Here is a 22,545-nt window from a genome sequence, read left to right on the forward strand (position 1 = left end):
GCAGTAGTAATGATGCTTAGGAATTATGTTCGCTAAGTTTGTCTCCTTCGAGTATCCGTAGCACAAAGATGGCAGCGAAACATGGCAGCCTCCTGTAGTGGAGGCGCGCCCTATGTGATATAATTAGATGTTACTTCACCTATGATTATATAAAAATAATTACGCTGATGTGTTAGAGCATTTTTTTTGCATATTGTTGAAATGAATAGTGTTTTTTTTTACACATTGTCTCTTTAAGTTTTGATGAAATAATTATTATTATTATAATAATTATTTTTTTTTGTTGCTGTTGTTGTTTTCATCACTGTATTAATTTGTGTTTTAACACACACAGAACAAACTCCTCTCCTGTATTTTTTATTTAATTTGATCATTGTTAAAGAAGGAGAAAGAAAAAAAAAACACTCACGGTCTCCTTAAAAAACAGTCAGATGATACGAAATCCCAGTGATAAATTTATGAAATTATGATTGATCAATAATAAAATGGTAACAGATTGTAAAAACGAATTTCAGAGTTTCAGAAGTGATAATCCTAGTCGAAAACAATGTTTTTTTTAAGAGTTGTGTTCATGGGCAGTATGTAAGTTAAATAAAAGAAGGAAACTACTTTATATGTAAAACGTCTTTTATTTCATTGTGCCAAGTTGTCAAAGTAGGTATCTATATAAATGACATGTTTTAAAACGCAGTGGTTTTAGAACGCTGGGTAGTACCGAATCAGATTTTTTAAAAATGTTTAAAGGATCCTTAATTGTGCCAAATGTCTGAGGTCCGGGCGTCTCTAACCCTAACTGCAGCATTTGATATTGTGTACCACAGTGCCACATTATCTTAGTGGCTATGCTATAGCACCTTGTGGGCAGTAGTGGCAGCGCTCTGGATGTGGTCTTACACAGTACTACACAGTACCACTAGTGTGACATTAAAATGCAGTGGGTTACCTCAATGTTCATTAAAAAATAATAATCTAATAAATGCAGGCTTTATTCCTAAAATGTATATTTGTTATTGTAATCCACTGTAATACATGCACAGTTTGAACATTAACACTGGGAAAATGGGGGAGGGGCATTTAATTAATAATTCAATGAATATGTAATGCACATACGTGTAAAATAGAAAATTACACCTAAATAGATGTTGAATTGGGTAAAAACAGCTCTCAAATATAAAATGTGAATGTGAGTACAGTATGCTTCCTTTGGCACACAAAGCAGCACACTAGTACAATACAGTAAAAGTGATGTGTGAATTCTTGAATGGACAGCGCCCTCCGCTGTTAAGAAAGGGATTTTCAACTCGGATGTACGTCGTGCCAAAAGAGGGCGGGAGCCAATCTTTCGTGGCAGGAAAGTCAAATGAAGAGCCGCAATTTAAGTCACATCATCGTCTGCGGATTCGTGGCACGTTTCCACATGCGGGTAAGAGCATAGAAATTTGCCCATCCATATAAAAGTGTTTGACGGCAGCACGTCATTGTGACAATAATAGCTCATTTGTCATGCTCATCAAGAGAGTTATAATTGTAAATTTAAACCAATGAACAAATACTATAAATAATTAATTACTATACTTATATTATATTATATATTTATTATATTATTTTATATATAATGTATCCATGCATAACATGCGTTACAGTCACCTCCGAAGGTATTGGCACACGTGCATGCGACTTGTATCTGATTTTTTATGACAGTCTGAACGGCTCAATTCCGATTTTTTCATATGCGACCTGGGTCGCTTTCATAGGTAGTCCTAGATCGGATACGTATCCGATCTTTTCCAATGCGTTCGCGGTCTGAACGGCCAGGTCGCATCTATCCGACATTGACGTCATCCGGAGCCCAAAATGCGCTACACGCAGGCAACAGGCAACAACTGCTGGCAACAGGGGGATCGAATCTGCAAAGTTGTTTTGAGTAACACTATTGACTTTATATTTTACTTTAATTTAATCCCACTTGAAACATGAAGCATAAAGTTGTCATCTATCTATCTATCTATCTATCTATCTATCTATCTATCTATCTATCTATCTATCTATCTATCTATCTATCTATCTATCTATCTATCTATCTATCCATCCATCCATCCATCCATCCATCCATCCATCCATCCATCCATCCATCCATCCATCCATCCATCCATCTATCTATCTATCTATCTATCTATCTATCTATCTATCTATCTATCTATCTATCTATCTATCTATCTACCTATCTATCTATCTATCTATCTATCTACCTATCTATCTATCTATCTTTTTATTTGCTTAATTATTTTGTCTTTCAGAAAATCCACAGCGCAGGGACAATGTCATGCAGCAAAGTATTTGTCCTGTTATTCTCTGTAATTTGCAGTAAGTATCATTTTAGTTTCTTTCTTGTGAGTTAGGTTTATACAGGAAGCAAAACCACAAGTAAATTTCAGTACGGAAATAATGACTATGCCAAAAGGTAAACTCCAAACGTAGAGGCATTATAAATCTGACATGTTTCTTTTTCTCTGTTAAAGACGGGAGTGTGGCACTTAAAGGTAAGTTAACATGAGAGGGCAAACACAACTAAGCAGGACACTCACCAGCCAAAATATTAGGTACACCTGCACAGTCTAATGTAAGGTTTCCCAACCGTATAGTCAGGACCAGTGGTGGACAGTAAAGGAAGTAAATTTACTTAAAGAGGAAATCAACCCAAACATATTTTTTTCAAGAATATGTTCCCAGCAGGCCCACGAGTTGAAACACAGCATTCTATTTAATATAGCTTTTGTGGAATATGAGTTCAAGCAGAAGTCAACCCAAACATATTTTTTTCAAGAATATGTTCACAGCAGGCCCACTAGTTGAAACACGGCATTGTGATTAATTTTGCCTTTGTGGAATATAAATTAAGCAGCAAAATGCACTTGTTTTTAGCCATCTCTGGGGGCAGCCATTTTGTCTTCTGTCGACTGAAAATGAAATCACAAATGCTCACAACGACCAATCACGGCTGACCTGTTTTCTGAATCTGAGCCATGATTGGTCATTGTGATCAGTTGTGATTTCATTTTCAGTCAACAGAAGACAAAATGGCCTCCCCCGGAGAAGGCTAAAAATTAGTGGATTAGCACTTATTCCACAAACACAATATTTATCAGAATGCCCTGTTTCAACTAGTAGGCTTGTATAGAGCATATTCTTGGAAAAAAAAATGTCTGCGTTGACACTCACATTTAAGCAGCAAAATCCACCCCTTTTTAGCCATCTCAGGGGGCTGCCATTTTGTTACTTTTGTTGACTGAAAACAACATCACAACTGCTCAGGGCTCAGGTAACAACCAATCACGGCTCAGATTCAGAAAACAGGTCAGCTGTGATTGGTCGTTACCTGAGCCCTGAGACACTGATGCCATTTTCAGTCGACAGAAGTGACAAAATGGCTGCCTCCTGAGATGGCTGAAAACGGGTGGATTAACTCTTATTCCACAAACGCAATATTTATCAGAATTGATCAGAATGCCTTGTTTCAACTAGTGGGCTTGCATAGAACATTATGGACAAAAAAAATATTCGACAATTCGACACCACAGCAAACTGGACCACAATAAGCATAGTGTTAAATGAATACCCCTCTGATCAGGCTTGATTCAATTTTTCCAGCTTTCGCTTTTGCGCCCACTCACCATGTGTTATGTGTCGTCTACCCACCAGACATCCCTGTGTCATGCTACAAAATTGAGCCTGGCATGCTGGCAGGTATTATAAGTGCAGATGTACTGTTGACCCTCATCATCGTCACCATCACTTATCGATATGCCAGCATTCAGCGTAGCAAAAATCACAAGCGCAGAGAAAAGAGTAAGGCTATCGTGCAATATACGTGTTTCGTGTGTGTGCGTGCGTGTGTGTGCATGTACTTGTTTCTGCTAAAGATGATTAATTCCATTCCCCGTTTCCATGTGACATCTCTCGACAGACGACCACAAAGTGTATATGAATGTCCGGGCCTCGAAGAAGACCTGACTATTAGGATGATTTTTTTTCCCCCCCAGACATATCATAGTTTAACTTTAACTTGAAACAAAACAAAACAAACAAACAAAAAGTTGAGCTACTTTTTAAATTTTCATCCTGAAATCATGAAAAGCACTGTTATGTTCAAGCATCAAGTTTGGATATACTCACTTATGGATCTTTGGCTCACATTGAAAGAAAATCAAAGAAGTGTTTTGAAAAAGTAATTATAATTATGTGGTAATGATACTAAGATCCGATTGTAATTTATGAGAATATAGTCATAATTTTTCTAAGGAATATGACTGTTCAAAGGACTAAACAACTTCACCTTTTTTTTTTACTTTAGGAAATTATATCATTTCCCCCTAATATTACGACTTGGTTCTCATAATACTGTATTACAAAAAAAATTATTATGTTTTGACTTTATTCTGATAAAATGACATGTTTTTCTCATTTTATTGGTTTATTTTCATAATGTTGTGAGTTTATTATTTAGAAATTAGAATGTATCTTATAATATTGTGACTCTTCTCATATTTTAACCCCCCCATGTTTTGACTTCATTCTTATAAACATTACACTTCATTTCCAACATTATGACTTAATTGCCATAGAATTCCAACATTATGACTTAATTGTCATAGAATTACAATATAGGCCTATACATGTGCTATCTGCACATTGTACATCCGTCTGTCTATCCATTATTCACATTTTCCAGATACTCTATACAAAGCAAATAAATAAGTGAAATGTTATGTTAAACCTGCAATAAATGAGGAGACGCACCAATAGCTTCTGTTAATGGACGCCCTCCTGCTCCTCCAAACATAATCACATGTCCACATGTAAGCCTCACTTCTTCATCTGCCTCATCGTCTTCCTCTGGAACATCACTGCTGATCAACAACATCTCCTTCATGGATGAGAGGGAACACAGCATGAAGGACACATTTTGTATTGCGGGTTCACCAGTTGGTGAGTGCTGTGCTACATCCTTCTCTACTGTATTTGTGCAATACCTTGATCATAAACTTTGTCTTGCAGGCTCTGGAGCATAACGAAGTACATGTGTTTTATTTTAGTCAGATTGATGTTTTACTTTATATTTCAGTTATGTCCTTGGGTCTTTGGTAGAAATTGGCTCTTGTTATCTCATCAGCATGCAGTCTAGGCCCTGATAGACCAAACCGACGTCGGAGGTCGTGAAGCGTCGTGGCGTCTGAATGCGCCGTCTGTTTGGTGTAGTGGCCACCGTCATAGTGTCGTAACCCGTCTGTAAGCGTCTTGGGGGCGGTTGCGCATGTTGAATCGGCGTCGCCAGTCGTGACATTTGGTCACTCTGTCCTGGGCTGCTCCCTGGACTCTGTGGACTCGGTGGGTGACAGGAGGATGTTGGTCAAGCTGTCATCAATGCTGGACAACCCGGACCACCCCCTCCAGGGCACCCTAACAGCACCTCCACAGCTCCTTCCGTGACAGACTGTGACACCCTCGCTGTGCAAAGGAGAGATTCCGCCGCTCTTTCTTGCCTGCTGCTGTCAGACTCTTTAACAAGAACATTGTGTAGTCTCTACAAACTGGCGGACATTAGTGCAATCGTGCAGTCCTGCACCTGAGCTTATATCGTGCAATACCCAACATTCCCCACTACTGTAATACCGTGCAATCCTCAACATTCCCTACTACTGTTAGTCTAGTTTTATTTTTATCCAGTGCTGTTCCTTACATTTCACTACAGCACTGCAGCACTGTCACTTAGAGTATTTTTCCTCTGTACTATGTACAGGCTAAAATGAGTGTTCCTCATACTTTTTATGTAGATGTATGTTGGTGTGTATATACATGTGTATATACACATGTTTCTGCGTATATTTACATAGGTTTGATCCTGAATGTTTGCCGTTAATGTTATACATTAATGGCTACATTATGCCGCCGTCCCTGTGTTACCTATATCTTTGCTGCTGTGACACTGAAAATTTCCCCACTGTGGGATCAATAAAGGCCTTCTTATCTTATCGACTTATCTAACAACAAAAATACATGTACAACCAGAACCAGAAGAGATAACCGAATCCCCCTATCAGGTGAAGTGTAATTTCATTTTCTTTATCATTAAAACAAAAGAAAAGAAAATGACAGCATATTAATGTGCTTTCGTTTTGTAGGAGCCTGGAATTCAATCAGATGTGTATCGTGAACTTCAACATTTTTTTTCCAATTCCACATTCCATTGCATTAACTTCATACATTGTTCAATAGTGTACTGCTATTTATCATTTCTGGTTTTGCTCTTATATATGTGGGACAATTAAAGTTTATTTATTACAAATAATACCAATCTATATTAAGTAACTAAAGAGAGACACTAAATGAAAAGAAAGCAAATCTTGAACCATTTTGTCTCTTATGCTTTTATTTGTCAGGCAGTTTGCTTTTTTTCAAGATTATTGAAAAGATATAAAAACAAAATATATCAAGGTAAAAAAAATCATCAAAATTGTCCCCTTGGTTTACACCTTTTTTATACATAACACTTGTAGGCAAAACAGAAAGGAATCAAAAGTAAATTTTGTCCATTTTTGTCTTCCTTATTCTTTGTACTACTACCAAATTTCTACCTTTTTAGAGACTACTGTCACACAAGTTATTAAGATTTTAAAAAATCAGTAAAACCATTTCTGAAGACAAGAAAATATAACAAAAGTCATCAACTTTAGTTCACTCGGCCACCTGCAGTGCAGTGCCCACTCAGTGATGGTGTGAATGTGAGCGTGGATGCTTGTCTTTCTCCATATGTGCCCTGTGATTGGCTGGCAACCAGTCCTGGGTGAAGTCTGCCTTTTGTCCAAAGTCAGCTGGGAGAGGCTCGGACTCCCCGCAACCCTGTGCCTGAAGAGGATAATCCAGAAAATCAGTTTATAATTTCCGTGTATTATCTGTGTTTCGCAAAATTTAATTGTTGGTTCCATTGAATTTGAACTTTTTTCCTCTCTTGGTGACTTGAAAAGCACGAAATAAGTACTAATCTAAATTGGGGTAACTTTGGAATCAGCTGACCCGCTGACTGTGTGTCAACCGGTGGGTGCGACTTAGTCAACAAAAGATGGGAACAATTGCAGTCAACACTGCATTCATAAAAGTTGAATGACGAGCAACCTGTACAAAAATAAAACGCCAAGGGGTTGAATTCAAAATATGTCACAGAGTTAGTTGAAGAAAGAGGAATGTTCCCATCAGAATGCTTTAGTCTTGACTGCAATAGCTAAAACATACAGAACACACATTTCATTATTCATCCATCCATTATCTGTACCGCTTCTCCTCACAAGGGTCGCGGGGCGTGCTGGAGCCTATCCCAGCTGTCTTCGGGCAGTAGGCGGGGGACACCCTGAATTGGTTGCCAGCCAATCGCAGGGCACACAAAGACAAACATCCGCACTCACAATCACACCTAGGGGCAATTTAGACAGTCCAATCAACTTACCATGCATGTTTTTGGAATGTAGGAGGAAACCGGAGTACCCGGAGAAAACCCACGCAGGCACGGGGAGAACATGCAAACTCCACACAGGGAGGCCGGAGCCGGGATCGAAGCCACGACCTCTGAACTGTGAAGCGGACGTGCTAACCAGTCGAACACCGTGCCGCCCCACACGTTCATTATTCAAAAGATATACTCTAATAACAGCATTAATTAAAAGGCATTCACATTGACTTACCGAATGGATGTGCTTCAGAGCTGACAAATTCTCTGGTTTCTGAAAGGATATTTGAGATAAAGTGCTCAGATTCTTCACACCGCGAGCAGGCTTCTGCTATTGCCTTCTGCTATTGCCTTCTGTGACATTTAAACTCACCGTCATCGTCTATTACGCCGACGACCGCGGCAGGTCTCGTCTCCAAACTGTCCTGGTCCCCCAGTTGTCTGCTCGTATCCAACGGGTGGGCCTCTTCAGCGGATGCTTTCCTCTGGACACTGCCGCTTAGGACAGACACCATGCTTGGCACATGAACACCATCAGTTATGTCCTCCTCACTGTTTAAATCAGTGTCTTCTCCACTTTGTTGATCTTGAGCTCGTCTCCTGCTCACAAGTGTTGCTCCCATTTGACTGTGAGGTGGAGCTTTATCTTCTTTCTTTGTTTGAGGAGTCTCATCGCTGTCAATGTCTTTGAAAGCATTGACAAAATGTTGATTTCACAATCTAAACTCTTATAATAACGATTGTATTTTAACTGAGAGCATAGGGCCACAATGGGAAGGAGAAATCCCTGTAAACTATTGGAAACTTCACAGAGACCTTGGACATGCAGTCAATGATTCACTGGCTGTTTGTTTGTTTTGTTTTTTTCAAATAAGTAATAGTTTAATACCATACAACATCTACAAATCCAATTATGTAATTATTTTTAACTAAGATGCATCCTTTAAGTTTCTTTTCCCGTGTTTATTAATTTCATTTATGTTCATCGTTTCAGATTAACATGCAATTTTGTATTTTCTACATATTAGAATTCCCCTGTTAATTAAATTCTCAAGGAAAGTTTCCAACTTTTTTTTTACTAAATGAGTGAAGTTTACACAGCGTAAATCACACCTGTCAATTTACACGTTTTCCCCGTATTTTATACGTTTTTTGATCATTTCAAATTGTGTACGCCAAATAACAATTATACGGGGGGAAAAAAAATTAAAAACTCGTTTTTTGTTAGACTGATCTCGTCTTGCTCATTTCGGCTCTAATACGTCTTGCTCATTTCGGCTCGTCCGTTAACGATTGCGGCTGTAAACTGTCGACTTTCACGAGCATAGCGTTCCCCCCGCATAGCATAGCGATCAATACTGTGTAAGATTATATAGAGATACTTTGTAAGATTATATACAGAAATGTACGGACTAATTACAACTTCTGTAAGATTCAGCACAGCCCGGAGTTGACAGGTATGGTAAATATTTAATAATTATTAAAACTGTACCTTTGCTTTCCCCTCCAAGGTTTCCATCGGATACTTCTGGTTCTGCAATATGAATTATTATTACTACTCATTTGATCTGAAGTCCAGAATATAGCAATAGTTGTTTTCAAAATTGAAAAAAAAAAATTGTTACTTCACACCATCACCTGCAATTGTGTCTTGGTTGGCACTCTCAAAAGACTGATCCTCTGAAAGATCTGTGAATGATCGTTGAAAACAATGAATACATAAGTCAAGTGGATCATGGTACCCGTTTTTGTATTCCATTCCTACTGATCCATAAAGAGTAGAAATACTTTATACTTTATATACACACTATATCGTACAGTACCTTGAGAATCTTGTTCTTTCTCTGCTCCACTCGGAGGGTTTCTGTGTGCTGCAAAAAAAGATGACTTATTAACTTTTTTTTTTAATCATCATATCAACGGTATAACAAAATAATGATCAAACATATACTCTGTTTTGATTTTGCTTAGCTGTGTGAAACAAATCTAATAAATAAATGAATATTATGTATTATAGAATATATTCTTTTGACCTTCTTATCATTTGTTATTATTTATTTTTATTTTTATCAGCTGTTGATTACTCTCGGTGTCCGCAGACCTGTCATACTTGCAGCTATGGTCTTTCCCGTGGTTGTGCAGAGGGCATCTACAACAACAGCAGTGAACATTTGATGTTTAGTGTTATGTTTAAGGGATTCAAAACACTGCATAATATCAAACACTGATTGTGGAGATGGGGAGACGAAGGAAAGTCAAGTCTCTTTTTCTCTCCACACAAACCTGGACTTTTCACTTAGCAAGCAACAAGCTACTGCCTTACAACCCTTTGATCATTCCTTTAATCCAGCAGTGTCATACTCCCACCACTCCCTGAGATAGAGGTCCTTGGTGAATGTCTATCTATCCCTTGCGGGTCACCGCAGCACAATAAAATAAAGCATGACATTAACTGTTATACTGTGAAAAATCTGGTATGAATATTCTCACCGTTCAGAAAGCTGATTACATTTTCTCTTTGTGCTACAAAAAAACCACAAGAAAGAGTTATTGTATTGCAAGAAAAGTTAGCAACTGAATGCTCATAATGGCTTACCCCTGATTGGAGCGGCTGTCACAAGAGGAAGGAGCATCAGCCAACATATGAAACTGAAAATAATAAGAGGTTGAAGTTTTGGTGAAAGTTCAATTTAGTGACATTTCCTGCCAGAAAATAGAACATTAAGATATGAAAACTCACAGCCTCATTGTTGATATCAGTGTCCAGCATCCACTGTGAGGAGTCAGGATTGCAACTGAGGCTTTTTATTGAAGGCATCTTGTCCTCCTCCCGCAGGCCTTTGACCTTTAATGAGAGATTCTGATCTGACTCCATTATCCTTCTTTGACAGTGTGGGAGCAAAGAAGAGCTTGAAAAGTTGACAAAGCTCTATTCACGGTATCAATCCAGTGTCTTGTCTTGAGTGGTCATATGTGGATAATTATCTCGGGGAAATGCCCCCGGCTGTTTTTTTCCCCACCAAAGTATCGTTTTAACAAAATGCAGGCCTGACTGCATTTATTGTTCCTTGTTACTGCTACAGTTTCACTATTGTAAACAGATGTGACCACTGCCAAAACAAAGGTCTTCTTCACAGGTAACTTAATGGACATTGAACACTTGTGGGAAATTGAAAAGTTAAAATACTTTTAAACTTTACTTAACTACATTTTCAGGTATCTGTACTTTGCTTGAGTATTAGGTTTTCAACCAATGTTTTACTTATAGCCCCTACATTTAAAACAGATATCTTCTTAACAGGTTTGTCACTTTTTTCAACCTGCATGGATAGTCGACACGACATCAAGAAAACAAAGAGAGAGAGGTACACAGCTGTTGATCTTGATTAACCTAGATTGTAGCGAGTTACGAACGAGGCAGAAAAAACAGGGACAGCGGCAAAATTAATGGAGGAACATGAACCAGGGGAGAATTAACAATAATGACACAACAGTGGGGAATATATTGTCAGGTGTACTTATTCCACTGTTATTATTAGCAAATTTAGCATTTTTTGTTAGCCATTTCACAGCATTAGCAAAGCTATGGGAACCCATTTTTCTTCTCGATGCAAGTTAATAAAAGAGGGAAACTATTGTGTGCAATTTTATTTTGTTGTTGTGCCAATTATCAAAATGGATATACTGTATATAACTTATGGTAAAAATGTATTTTTACTGTTGTAACTGATTACATTTCATAGTGTGTACTTTGTTTCGTTCACTTTCTACTTTTACCTGAGTTTCTTTACACTTTAAGTGTCTGTACAGAGGGTGAGCCTACTTTTGACACTTGTGTTTGGAACTGTAGTAAAAAGTCATTACTTTATTCCTTTTGTAGTTAAGTACGTAGTCTGTAGTCTGTACCCGTACTTTTTCACTTTTATACACCTACTTGTACTTTTTCTGTACTCTACTGTTTTTTTCTTTCTTTCTTTCTTTCTTTCTTTCTTTCTTTCTTTCTTTCTTTCTTTCTTTCTTTCTTTCTTTTTAACACATGTATATGTCCTTTCAGTTATTAACAGTGTGAGTACTTTTTCCACCTCTGCGATAGTGACATCTATTTCAGTATTCAAACTCTTGGTGACCCTTTTTGTGCAGAGCTTTTTCTCAGGTAAAATAGGTACCTTGGCTCAATAAAGTTTGGGAAATACTGGTTAAATGAAGTTGTATATTATCCCTTGTAGAACATTCTAAAAATGTGGCCAAGTGAAGAGGGAATATTCTGATCACCTTCAGTGCGACCTGTTGTTGGCGGATACATCCCCCTAAAGTCGTGGGAAAAAGAAAAGGGAGAGCGCCCCCTGGCGCCAACGGCGCCCGAGCTAAGCTCCTGATCCCAAGCATCGCCATATTGATGTCCCAGCAACGCTGAGAGGTAATCGTTTTTGACCACGAATCGTCGTACGTTTGTGACCACCGTTGACCGTTCCACATTCGAGGGGCGGCGGGGACCACGTAGCGCAGTCTCGCTACCTCTCTGCGGCCACATTCGTCTTTGCGGGGTGTGTTTTTAAGGCGTTGTCAGCCAGTCGCCTCGCCATCCAAGCAGGCTATTCACTCCCCCATGAGCCTGTTAGCTTAGCACTTTTTAGCTCTAGGAAATACATTTTTTCGAAGCTTCTGGCTCGGCTAAACATAAATGATAATCATATAGATCGGCGATTAGCCCATCCCGTTGCTAAAAATGGAATTTGTCGCGGGCTCGCGTCCTTGTGGCGTTGGCAGGTTCTGTTAAGTGTGACTTGCAACCGGCTTTAGCCTCTACACTTGACGAGCTAATGCTAACTCGTTAGCAGCCCGGCCAGCTAGCCGGCTTGCCCCGCGTAGCTAAGCTAACGTTAGCTCCTTCGCTGCATTGCACTTGTGCAGGCCGTTGAAGAAGGGGTTCTGGCGTTCACCCGCCGCGTTCGTTAAAGCGTGAAGCGGGCAAATTGGCCACATCCCCACGAAGCTCTTTGACACCTGATCACAGCATTCGGGTGGATTGATTGCTTGGTTACATCAAAGATATTTAGTCGTATGAACCATAATGGATGGCGTGCGTTAGCATAGTTTCCCTCATTGACAGCATTGATTGGAATCAACCTACTTTCTTTTTTCCCCTTACAGGAGGTATTGTCTGATTGTTGCCCCCAGTGATGACTGTATTGAACCCCGTATGTCCTGATTAAACTGGTTGGATGCCCCCACTTAACAGCCAGGTGAATTTACAGTATTGTACATCTATTTGTAATCTAACAAGTTATAGCCTTGTAATGCATTTACATAAGAAAATGTAGACTTGTTTTCTTTGTACTGAAAACTAGCCAAAGTCACTCTGTGCTATGTAAACTATAAATTTAAAATGTGTCTTGCAATATTTCCTTGCCAGCGTAGCTCTCGAACTTTAGAGGCCTCTCAACCAATCTCGTTCCAATTCATCTGTCACTATCTTCCTGGAGGAAACCTCCCAGGTATTGTGTCATCTTTTACGCAGTGAGAAAATATTCCAAATATGTAGATGCAATCTTCTACTGTATTTGTTGAGGGAGTGTACATTTCTAAGACCTTGTTTCTGTTTGGTTTGTTGTAGGAGTTTTCGAGAAGATTTTGTGTAGAATATGTCTGGCCCTGTTCCAAGCCGCTCTCGAGTTTACCCCGATGTAAACACACAGAGACCTCGAGAATACTGGGACTATGAGTCCCATGTTGTTGAGTGGGGGTAAGGCGAATACGCGTTGTGAAATATTTGGCAATTGTTTCATGTCATTAATTTCTACATTGTCACCTTGCAGAAACCAGGACGACTATCAACTAGTCAGAAAACTCGGTCGAGGCAAATATAGTGAGGTGTTCGAAGCTATAAACATCACAAACAATGAAAAAGTGGTTGTTAAAATACTAAAGGTATGCCACGCATCAGGATTTGGACTAGCGCTATAGCAAAATATGTGTGACTGTTTTGAAATTCCATCATTGTTCCTCTCCTCTGTCTTTTGAAAGCCGGTGAAAAAAAAGAAAATCAAGAGAGAAATAAAGATCCTGGAGAACCTCCGGGGCGGCCCAAATATCATCTCACTGTTAGATATTGTCAAGGATCCCGTGGTATGTATTTGCATTCATCTCAGTACTGTGGGACCTCCAAGGTCCACCACAATGGGTTGTGTGACACCATCACCAGTTTGGTCAACTTCCAAAGCCAAAATTACCAATGAAATTTGGAATAATTGGTTTGACAGTCCAAACTTTTGGCATCATAAAACCTTGATTTAGTGGACTGATAATGTTTTAATTGACATCTTAACATTATTAACTCTCCTAAGTATAAAAGTTAACTATTACAGTATGAAATCTTGGCAAGAACACTTAACCTCAATGTCGAGGGGTAATTAACTCTGCATCGCTGATGTTACTATATGCCTCTAATGATTTTCACATTGTCACCCACTAATGCAAATAGTTCAAACATTACACGCATCGCCCTTATCACGCATACGTGAACACAAGTGATATGGTGGCTAGTGTAAGAAGCTAACAACAGTATACCCATGGAAGGTATACAGGTACTCACTTTTCCATGTACGAGGTGTTTGTGGTATACGAGTTGCGTTCCTCTGGCGGCAATGTAATCCGAATTTGTACTGAAGTCGGAATGCGCTGTAGTCTATTTCTAACCTACGCTACTGCAGTAGTATAGTCATTAGTCATAGTAAGCTTGTTCATTGCGCACTGTTGAGAATGTCAGAATCTCATCACTTTGTATGTCAGGACTGTCATAAACCAAAGACCCACTTTACACACGCATAATAGGGCTGACCGATTTTGTAATATATTCTAATTGTAATGTTTCCTCTATTGAGATTTATTATGCTTCTCCCCCAACATCATTTTCTAATGTATTTTTAAAGTACTTATAAGAAACAATGTCATATCTACTATATCGTATAGGATGTAAAAATAAAAGCTAATGTAGAAATGCATACTGAAGACGGTACTTTTTTTTGATACGCATTGGGGTTGATACTACCGAGCACCGATTCACATGAAATTAAATGGTACCATGTTTCGGTTCTGAAGCCCATCTTTCTAAGTGGTGATTGTGAGTGGAAGAGGTGCGTTTTTATTGCGATTTTCCATGGTGCATATGAATGCAGCAGTGCACGCACATCACCGTAAAGACGTCACCCACTCACTCAAGCTTTTACTCAGGCTAAACATTTAGTTCGGAAGCGAGTGAAACTGAAGTATATTGTAACCGTACAATACAGTTTTATTTATATAGCTCATTTTATAACAGCTAGCGCTGTAACAAAGCACTTTACATACAAACAACAAAATAGCCATAATACAACAAATGGAATCAATAAATTAACATAAAACACTGTATACAATAGACACCATAAAAGAGCTGAAAATTTCAGGTCGGATAAAAAGCCAGGGAATAGACTTCAGCCGGGTTTTAAAAGTGGACCGAGAGGGGCCTTGCCTCACTTCCAATGGGAGGTCATTCCAAACGGAAGGACCAGCAGCCGAAAAGGCTCGATTCCCTCTGGGGCTCCGCTTGGTCCTCGGCACCTCGAGCATGGCGAAGCCTCGCACTTCCTTGGTTGAGCGTGGTGGGTGGACTTTCCGGTGTTGACGCCAGAGGGTGGCTGGCGATGTGTCCGGGTCGCCGCAATCAGTGTAGGGCTGAAAGGGAGGATGCCGCCGTCCGGGGGCACCATCCTCTCAGCCATCCGTGTGGGGAGCCCGGCCACGTCACCCGCCTCTGTCTGACGCTTGCACAGGTGTGGGGGAGGGTCCGTCTTCCAGACTGTATCAAATTATGCTGGGAGGTGTGCGGCAACTTATGTTCACCACGGCAACATAATTCTGCCACACAAGTGTGTCTTGAACGTAATCATACAGAGTGGCCCCTGGTTTGCTTGCGTGGATTCACCCATTCATGTATATTTATTTATTTATTTTCATTTTTGGGCTGGAGCCAACCCCAGTATTTCATGTAAATCGAATATTGAATGTTATCTGTTTTTTTGTTTGTTTGTTTGTTTTTTAAGAATTTGGGGCGCTTTTTGTATGTTTGTTCTTACCAATGGCCATCAGTTGTCTGCAGATTTTTCCTAATTGTGTTTTTTTTTTCTTTTTTTGCTAAGCCCTAAATTTAGCGGCGCTTCACTTTCTTCCCCAAACTAAAGTGCAGATTAGAACAATAATGTAATGTAGCTTGATCACTTCAACTCATCCAACTTCATGTTTCATGGAACATGATATGTAAATGTGGACTGCACTTCTTGAAAACGTATCATCCTGACCAATAGATAAATAAAATGTATACAATACACATAAAAATTCAAGCGTACTGATCGCCAGTCAGTAACTTCATACATGGAAAAGTGTTGCCGAAGTAAGATTATATATCCTTATATGACATAAGATCTTCCGATTTGAAAAACTGATAAGCCGCCAGCAGGCACTGCAGGTGGCGGCATAACCTCAACGATTAAATGAGGAGTCACGTCATCTTGTCCTCAGGGCGCTGCCATTTTCAAATCATTTGACCGGGGGATTCGTTTTGATTAGTCACGGCTAACGATTGACACAGGCTGTCGTGCCGGTGTGTGTGCTTATAAAAGTTAGCCCTTTTATTTTACATGGTGGCTCACATGTGGCATGTCTATTAGCACAGACAGTTCGTGTTTGTCACTCACACTGTCCTGCCCTCCAACATAAGATGGCAGCTATAAGTCACTGGAATAGAGAGAGGAACAAAGATATATGTTATCAATAAACGGAATAATTTCTCGCTTCACCAATGACCACTGATAATTTCTCACTTTCGTTTACCACTGCATGCTGGTTGGGAATCACCACCCTCCAGACTGCTAGAAAATACAAAGACTGCACATAAAAAATTAAGTAAACTACAAGCGAACTAGGTGTTAGTTTATCTGGTAATTGTAGTTGCCCCTGAAAAAAAAATAGTATCCCCTGCCGCGGGAGTGCACATGCATTGAGTGAAAGCGGTGCGACATCGCTTGATTTCAATTAATTTTTTTATTTTTTATAAAGACATGAAGAACACACTTTTGTGTTTTTTGATTTTCTGTTTTATAAACAAGGTTTTGCAAAAAAAGACAAAAAAATGCATTCAACCATCATTATCTGCGTGGAGAATTAAAAGAAGGCAAGTACTGTACTCCCTCACATTCGGTGAGAGATGAGGTGCGTTCACTGACCACTCACAGAGTAGGACATCTCAAAAACACAGAAAAAACTCAGTCAGTGCATGTGAAAACATTTTATAATTTATTTGACACACCAGAATCAGAATAGCTGCATGTCAACTTTTAAATTGCAGTGGCGGGGGATGCAATTTTTTCAAGGGTAACTACATTGCGACACCACCGCCCTCCCCAGCGACTTCATTACTATTTACTCTTTCATGGACAGTGCGCACAGAAGTCAGCTTTAGGATGGCATCATGAATGAGACGCGGCAGCCACATGGAGAGAGGCAGGGTTTTAGTGAGCCAGGCATCTTCTAGATTAGAAAAATAGCCACCAAAGTAATTCATATTTCATAAGAAATTACATCGCCATTGTGCCAGAGGTACTACATGATCATATACAGTACATGCCTGTAGTTAATTGTGAAACGCTTAAAATAGCATGATACTGTGCCAACACTTAATGGATCACGATGTGCATGTATTCACGTGGCAATTTTTTATTTTTATTTTTTGCAGTCCCGCACCCCTGCTTTGGTTTTTGAACATGTGAACAACACAGACTTCAAGGTATGGATCAACTGGCTTTTCATCTCATTCAAGAGCACAACAATCATCTGATACCAAAGCCTGTATGGGTTTTTCTTTTTTACAGCAATTGTATCAAACCCTATCTGACTTTGACATACGGTTTTACATGTATGAAATCTTAAAGGTAAGTAGTTTTGTGGGTTTGTTTGTTTTTTAGCACTCTGTGTCGATGTAATTTTGACAGGTTACATTGCTGTGTTTAGGCTCTGGATTACTGCCATAGTATGGGCATTATGCACAGAGATGTGAAGCCACACAATGTAATGATCGACCACGAACACAGAAAGGTACTGGCTCACTTTGACGCATAAGTGACAATATTCCATTCAATGTTAGGTGTTGAACTCATCTCCAATATGTTTTGTTGCAAATGTTCAGCTCCGCCTAATCGACTGGGGATTGGCTGAGTTCTACCACCCAAACCAGGAATACAATGTGCGAGTGGCCTCCAGGTACTTCAAAGGACCTGAACTACTGGTAGATTACCAGGTGAGGAGGACATTAATGTTTTTAAGTGTTTGTTTGTTTGTTTTTTCTGACAGAATAAACGCAAACCATAATCCCTCTCTTGTCTTCTGCAGATGTATGATTACAGTCTTGACATGTGGAGTTTGGGCTGCATGTTGGCCAGCATGATCTTCCGGAAGGAACCTTTCTTTCACGGTCACGACAACTACGATCAGGTAGGATGACGATGGGCCCTGCTATACAATGCACATTTAATGTCACTGTAGTTGTCATTTGATAACGTCTCCATTTGTTTGCAGCTTGTGCGAATTGCAAAAGTTCTAGGCACAGAGGACCTGTATGACTACATTGACAAGTACAACATTGAATTGGATCCACGGTTCAACGACATTTTGGGAAGGTAAGACAAAGAGGCCGATCTTAAAGAAACACTTTCAGCATCCCATTCGCATTGCAGACAATGCATTGTTTGATTACAGAACCATTTCTTCATAGCAAATAATCATTCACCTGACATTTTATGTGAGGTTTTTTTTTCCAGGAGCTTTTTTAGAGTGAGTGTTAATTATTGTTATAAAGTATTTCCAGTGTGTCTGCAGATCCTTAAAACGTCTTGAATACTTCTGAAATGAAAGTCTTAATTATCCTTAAAAATACCACAAGTAAAATTAAGTGCTGTTATATTTTCTATATTTACATATTTATAATGTATCAAAAGTCTAATTGCAAATATATTGTATGTGAATGTGTCTTAAATCTAATGTTTAAAAATTTAAACCAGCACCCTCAATGTGGTCAGTAGAGATTTCAATCATGTTCTTTCCTCTCATTTAGTAATGTCGCACATGTTGGACTGTGCGATGAGGGTGTAAACTCTAGACTAGTGGTGTAATGATCCATCTATTTAATCAATGTGTCTGCCCTGTAATCCAGCAATATCGATCGTCGCTGGACTAGTTCACATTGATGCTGGCCATGCATTGACACTTCATTTGTTAGTTATTGATCCATTTGATCGATATAGTTGACTAAATAATTTAATCAAAATTCCCACTACCCTTTTATATTTATTCAAGTCTGAATGTTATCTTAAATCAACTTTTGTTCGTTTTTCGTGTCGGCGCCGGAGAGTTACGTCAAGCCTGCACCGTGCATCGTGGTGGCGCGAGAGAGGACATTTTTCAATGCATTAGTTTCTGTGGAAACAGTTAGGATTTTGTGAGAAAGGAGATCGTTTTGACAAGGCGGTTGTCGTGTATAGCCTTTGCAAACGGCGGGTGAAATGTAACGGGAACACAACAGGTTGTCGACTGGCATCACAAACAGCAACAAACCTTAAGAATCAACAGCGGCGGCTGACGTGAAATGTAGTTGGGCAGACCAAACAGGTTGCTGTCTTATTTATTATATTACATTTATCGGTTATATGACTTCCTGACCTTAGCATAAAGTGAACAAGTGCAGTGTTCATCAGTGCTTTGAACCACTCTCCTTGCGCTAAACATGGATTTTGAAATATTATATTTTGCCCCCCTCAAAAATGCCGGGGAAATGTAGTGTCACAGAGTGTTTTCCTTAAAGATAAATGTAAACTTGCTGAACACTGAAGCAACAACTCCATCAGAGAGCTTAATGTAAAAGGTGATGTTGTCACTGCACGTTGGTCCACACTGACACAGTTGCTGCAGTGGCTGCAGTTTCAACGGCAAGGCAGACGAACTTGGATGCGTCTAACATAACGACAACAAAGCTGACGTTTTTGGGGCATTAAAAGACATGGACTCCAACTACTCCTACAAGTCGTTTGACGTTGTTGCTCCTGTTTTCCAACTTGTTTCCCGACAGCCAGATTGCTAGGAGATTTGGATGCGATGAGAAGAAAAATTATAGATTTTGTTTATTTATGTTAATAACAACATGGATACTTTGATTTAAGGAAATCAGGAAACTAGCTTCCTATGCGAACTATCAATTGTGTGTTTTTTTAAGCCTTCTTTGCTCTTCCACATCATTGTGGAGCCTTTAGCTATCAGTCCTTTTCTGTATCAAGCAGGTTTAGTCAAATACAAATCTTAAATGTCCAAAGTGTTTTTTTGTTTGTTTTTTGTTTTTAACTCAATTATATTTCGTCAGGTGGTTTCCCAAAATGAAATAATCTAGATCCAGATACATTTTTGAAGTAGATGTATAGTCTACTTCAAAAATGTATCTGGATTCAGATGATTATATTTCATGCAACAGCTTGAAGAAATATAATTGTGTAAACAATGCACAGCATTTTTTTCAGTGTATGTATCGTTGGCATGACGACAAGCCCCGGTTTACACAAGTTGACCCAACCAAAGCTCTCATCGTGCTCCTTTTCGTCGTTGCTTCGCACACACACACAATGAACGGGTGGGTTGCTGCTGTGCTGTGCTGAGTGCAGTGTGGCAAAACAGTTGGGGGTCACAAATACGCGACCGGATGTGGCCTCTCGAGTGCCTGTTGGGGGCCTCGGTTATCAAGTGTCCTATTTTTTAAATTTATTTGATCTTTTATAATTCCCTCCAATGCTTTCTCCATCTTTAGACACTCTCGTAAAAGGTGGGAGAGGTTTGTACACAGTGAGAACCAGCACCTGGTCAGCACAGAGGCTCTGGACTTCCTGGACAAACTGCTGCGCTACGACCATCAAGCCCGGCTGACAGCCAAAGAGGCCATGGATCATCCATACTTCTGTTAGTGCACCCTTTTTTGTTTTATTGTACTGCACCGCTTGGGTCAGCTGGCCTAAACAAGATCCACGTGTATTAATAACTGCGACATGAACTCCACCTTTGTTCTAGATCCCATCGTCAGAGATCAGGGAAGGGGGGCCACTCCCGGAGGGATGGCGGCCAGCTCAACACCGGTCAGCTCTTCAAGTATGATGGCTGGTAGGTTGCGCTATCCCCAACAGGGAATGGGCGCCGTGGTCCGAGGGCACATGAGTAAGCAAGCTTTGTGTGTCCCAGGCATCAGCTCAATGACCTCCTCACAGCCACTGGCGAACATCGCTGGATCACCCGTCATCTCCGCCCCCAACACTCTGGCCACACAAGTCCCTACAGCCACTGGGGCCCAGCCCTGAGGGACCCCCTCCCCTCCCTGTTGCCCCTCGTCCCGTGTTTGTGTGTGCTCATGGCCACATCCTGCCTAGTTCTCACTGTGGCCCCCGCGCCACGGTTCCCCTTTTTATGTCGACAATAACAAAGATGATTTAAATTGCTTTTCACATTCATTTATATTTTGACACCTGGACTTGACAGAACATGTATTGTTACACCTGTCAGGATTATTAGAATTAATTTGGGTGTGTTGACAATTCTAATAAGATGTAGACATGAAGAGAATGGATAATAAAATTTATTTTGTATGTTCCAAATATACAGTCTTGCTTGAAACTGTTTTGATGCGGGAACCTGCTGTACGACACTGTGAACCTCCCCACGACTTCACGCGACAGTCAGGACTCTGGTGTGCTCCGTGCTGTGCACACACACAACACACACATCGCTATGTGCAGGAGTTGTCGGTCTTTTGAAGTTGTTAGTTGCTATTATTCAAGAATTGGACTTTTGTAGATATTCTACAGTAACTGTCAGGTTGCATGCACCCAATGCTGAATATCACAGGGTCGATAGTTTGCCAATTTTATGTTACGTTCACTTCTGTACGTGTATGTATGTGTTCATGTTTGTTTTTTTTATGAAGTCTCTTACAAATGATTTTGATGACATAGACAATTTTGTAACTTTTTGTTTTATGTTGGGAAGAGTCATCACCTACAGAAAACAACTTCAAAAAATAAACAGTTTAAACAGGGATTTGCAGGCACCATCTTTTTGAATTTAACACTCCCCTAAGAGTGCTTCAATATCTCACAGATCTGGTAACTATATAAGTTTATTTCAGCATCCTAGCATTTACAGTTTGAAAGCAAAACTATAGGTCAACTTTACCCTATTTACTTACCCTAACTACGAGTCAAAAAGTCCTCTTCATTCAAAGGCATGGGCACGTGTGTCCAAACTTGAGACTGGTCTTCATTTTCTCCTTGTCAATGTTGTGAAAGGCATTCCCAACTACTTTAGGGCCTTCGAAATCACAATTAAAAGTGACATGACTCATCTTCAAAATGAGTACGTTACATCGAGTGGTAGGTAGGTAAACTACCCAGCGGGTCCTAGACTTACGACGGCTTTACAGTACACTACTGTCGTCTTTGTTTCGGCGCGAACGCAAATAAGTAAGCTACGTAAGTAAGTAGTTTGTAGTTTTCAGTTGCAATTGCAGCAAATTACTTAGTAACTCTAATAAATATTTATATGAAACAGTATTTCTAAGTCAATCAAATGTAAAGTCAGGATACAGGTATATGGCGGTAAGTGAACGTGTTGCGCGCCGTCGTAAACCGAGGACCTGACCATCATTTTGTCAAATGCCGCCGCTGTCTTTTGCGGTATTTTGTCTTCATGTCAAAGGTCATAGCCACATCTATGCCTCCGTTTAAATTTACAGCAATGTACTGTATTCTCTCTGTAATACCGATATCCTGAAAGTAAGCTATTTTTTTAAAATTACAAAACAATGTGTAATGCGTTTGAATTTTGAGTGGCCGGTTTCCTGTTAGAGACTATGCTGCATTCATGTACATATAACATGTAGGAAATTGTAAAACTCCATATTCAAGTAGGACAGCAGTTGAGGGGCGATGGCG

At 39.8% G+C, this 22,545-nt stretch overlaps 2 protein-coding genes and 1 pseudogene across 6 annotated transcripts; 2 read left to right on the top strand and 1 right to left on the bottom strand.

Moving 5' to 3' along the window:
• The first annotated feature begins 1,317 nt into the window (after positions 1-1,317).
• Positions 1,318-6,029, top strand: LOC147143844 (uncharacterized). Its single transcript, XM_086037944.1, has 5 exons — positions 1,318-1,423; positions 2,298-2,364; positions 2,520-2,540; positions 3,700-3,846; positions 3,965-6,029. Exons 1-5 carry the CDS (start codon positions 1,361-1,363, stop codon positions 4,009-4,011), a joined length of 345 nt encoding a protein of 114 aa, XP_085894070.1. The 5' UTR covers positions 1,318-1,360; the 3' UTR covers positions 4,012-6,029.
• A 413-nt stretch (positions 6,030-6,442) lies between these two features.
• LOC147143845 (uncharacterized) lies at positions 6,443-10,373 on the bottom strand (annotated as a pseudogene). Its single transcript, XR_015087834.1, has 10 exons — positions 10,239-10,373; positions 10,095-10,147; positions 9,989-10,021; positions 9,600-9,647; positions 9,322-9,369; positions 9,137-9,187; positions 8,991-9,032; positions 7,872-8,183; positions 7,734-7,772; positions 6,443-6,903 (listed from the first exon to the last, which is right to left on the bottom strand). The product of XR_015087834.1 is annotated as an uncharacterized LOC147143845 (transcript).
• A 1,408-nt stretch (positions 10,374-11,781) lies between these two features.
• Positions 11,782-21,652, top strand: LOC147143846 (casein kinase II subunit alpha). Of its 4 annotated transcripts, none has more exons than XM_086037940.1 (15): positions 11,782-11,915; positions 12,650-12,741; positions 12,912-12,993; positions 13,113-13,241; positions 13,315-13,426; positions 13,523-13,624; positions 17,265-17,315; positions 17,401-17,460; positions 17,540-17,623; positions 17,715-17,825; positions 17,918-18,019; positions 18,104-18,204; positions 20,376-20,524; positions 20,633-20,722; positions 20,801-21,652. In XM_086037940.1, exons 4-15 carry the CDS (start codon positions 13,141-13,143, stop codon positions 20,914-20,916), a joined length of 1,179 nt encoding a protein of 392 aa, XP_085894066.1. In that variant the 5' UTR covers positions 11,782-11,915; positions 12,650-12,741; positions 12,912-12,993; positions 13,113-13,140; the 3' UTR covers positions 20,917-21,652. The 4 variants fall into 4 exon arrangements, with proteins under 4 accessions (XP_085894066.1, XP_085894068.1, XP_085894067.1 ...); XM_086037942.1 differs by having other exon boundaries at positions 12,917-12,993; XM_086037941.1 differs by having other exon boundaries at positions 11,897-12,042.
• Positions 21,653-22,545: the final 893 nt, after the last annotated feature.

Source organism: Filicampus tigris, chromosome 8, assembly GCF_054856515.1.
Source record: "Filicampus tigris isolate MCC_2025a chromosome 8, RoL_Ftig_1.0, whole genome shotgun sequence".
Lineage (NCBI taxonomy): Eukaryota > Metazoa > Chordata > Actinopteri > Syngnathiformes > Syngnathidae > Filicampus > Filicampus tigris.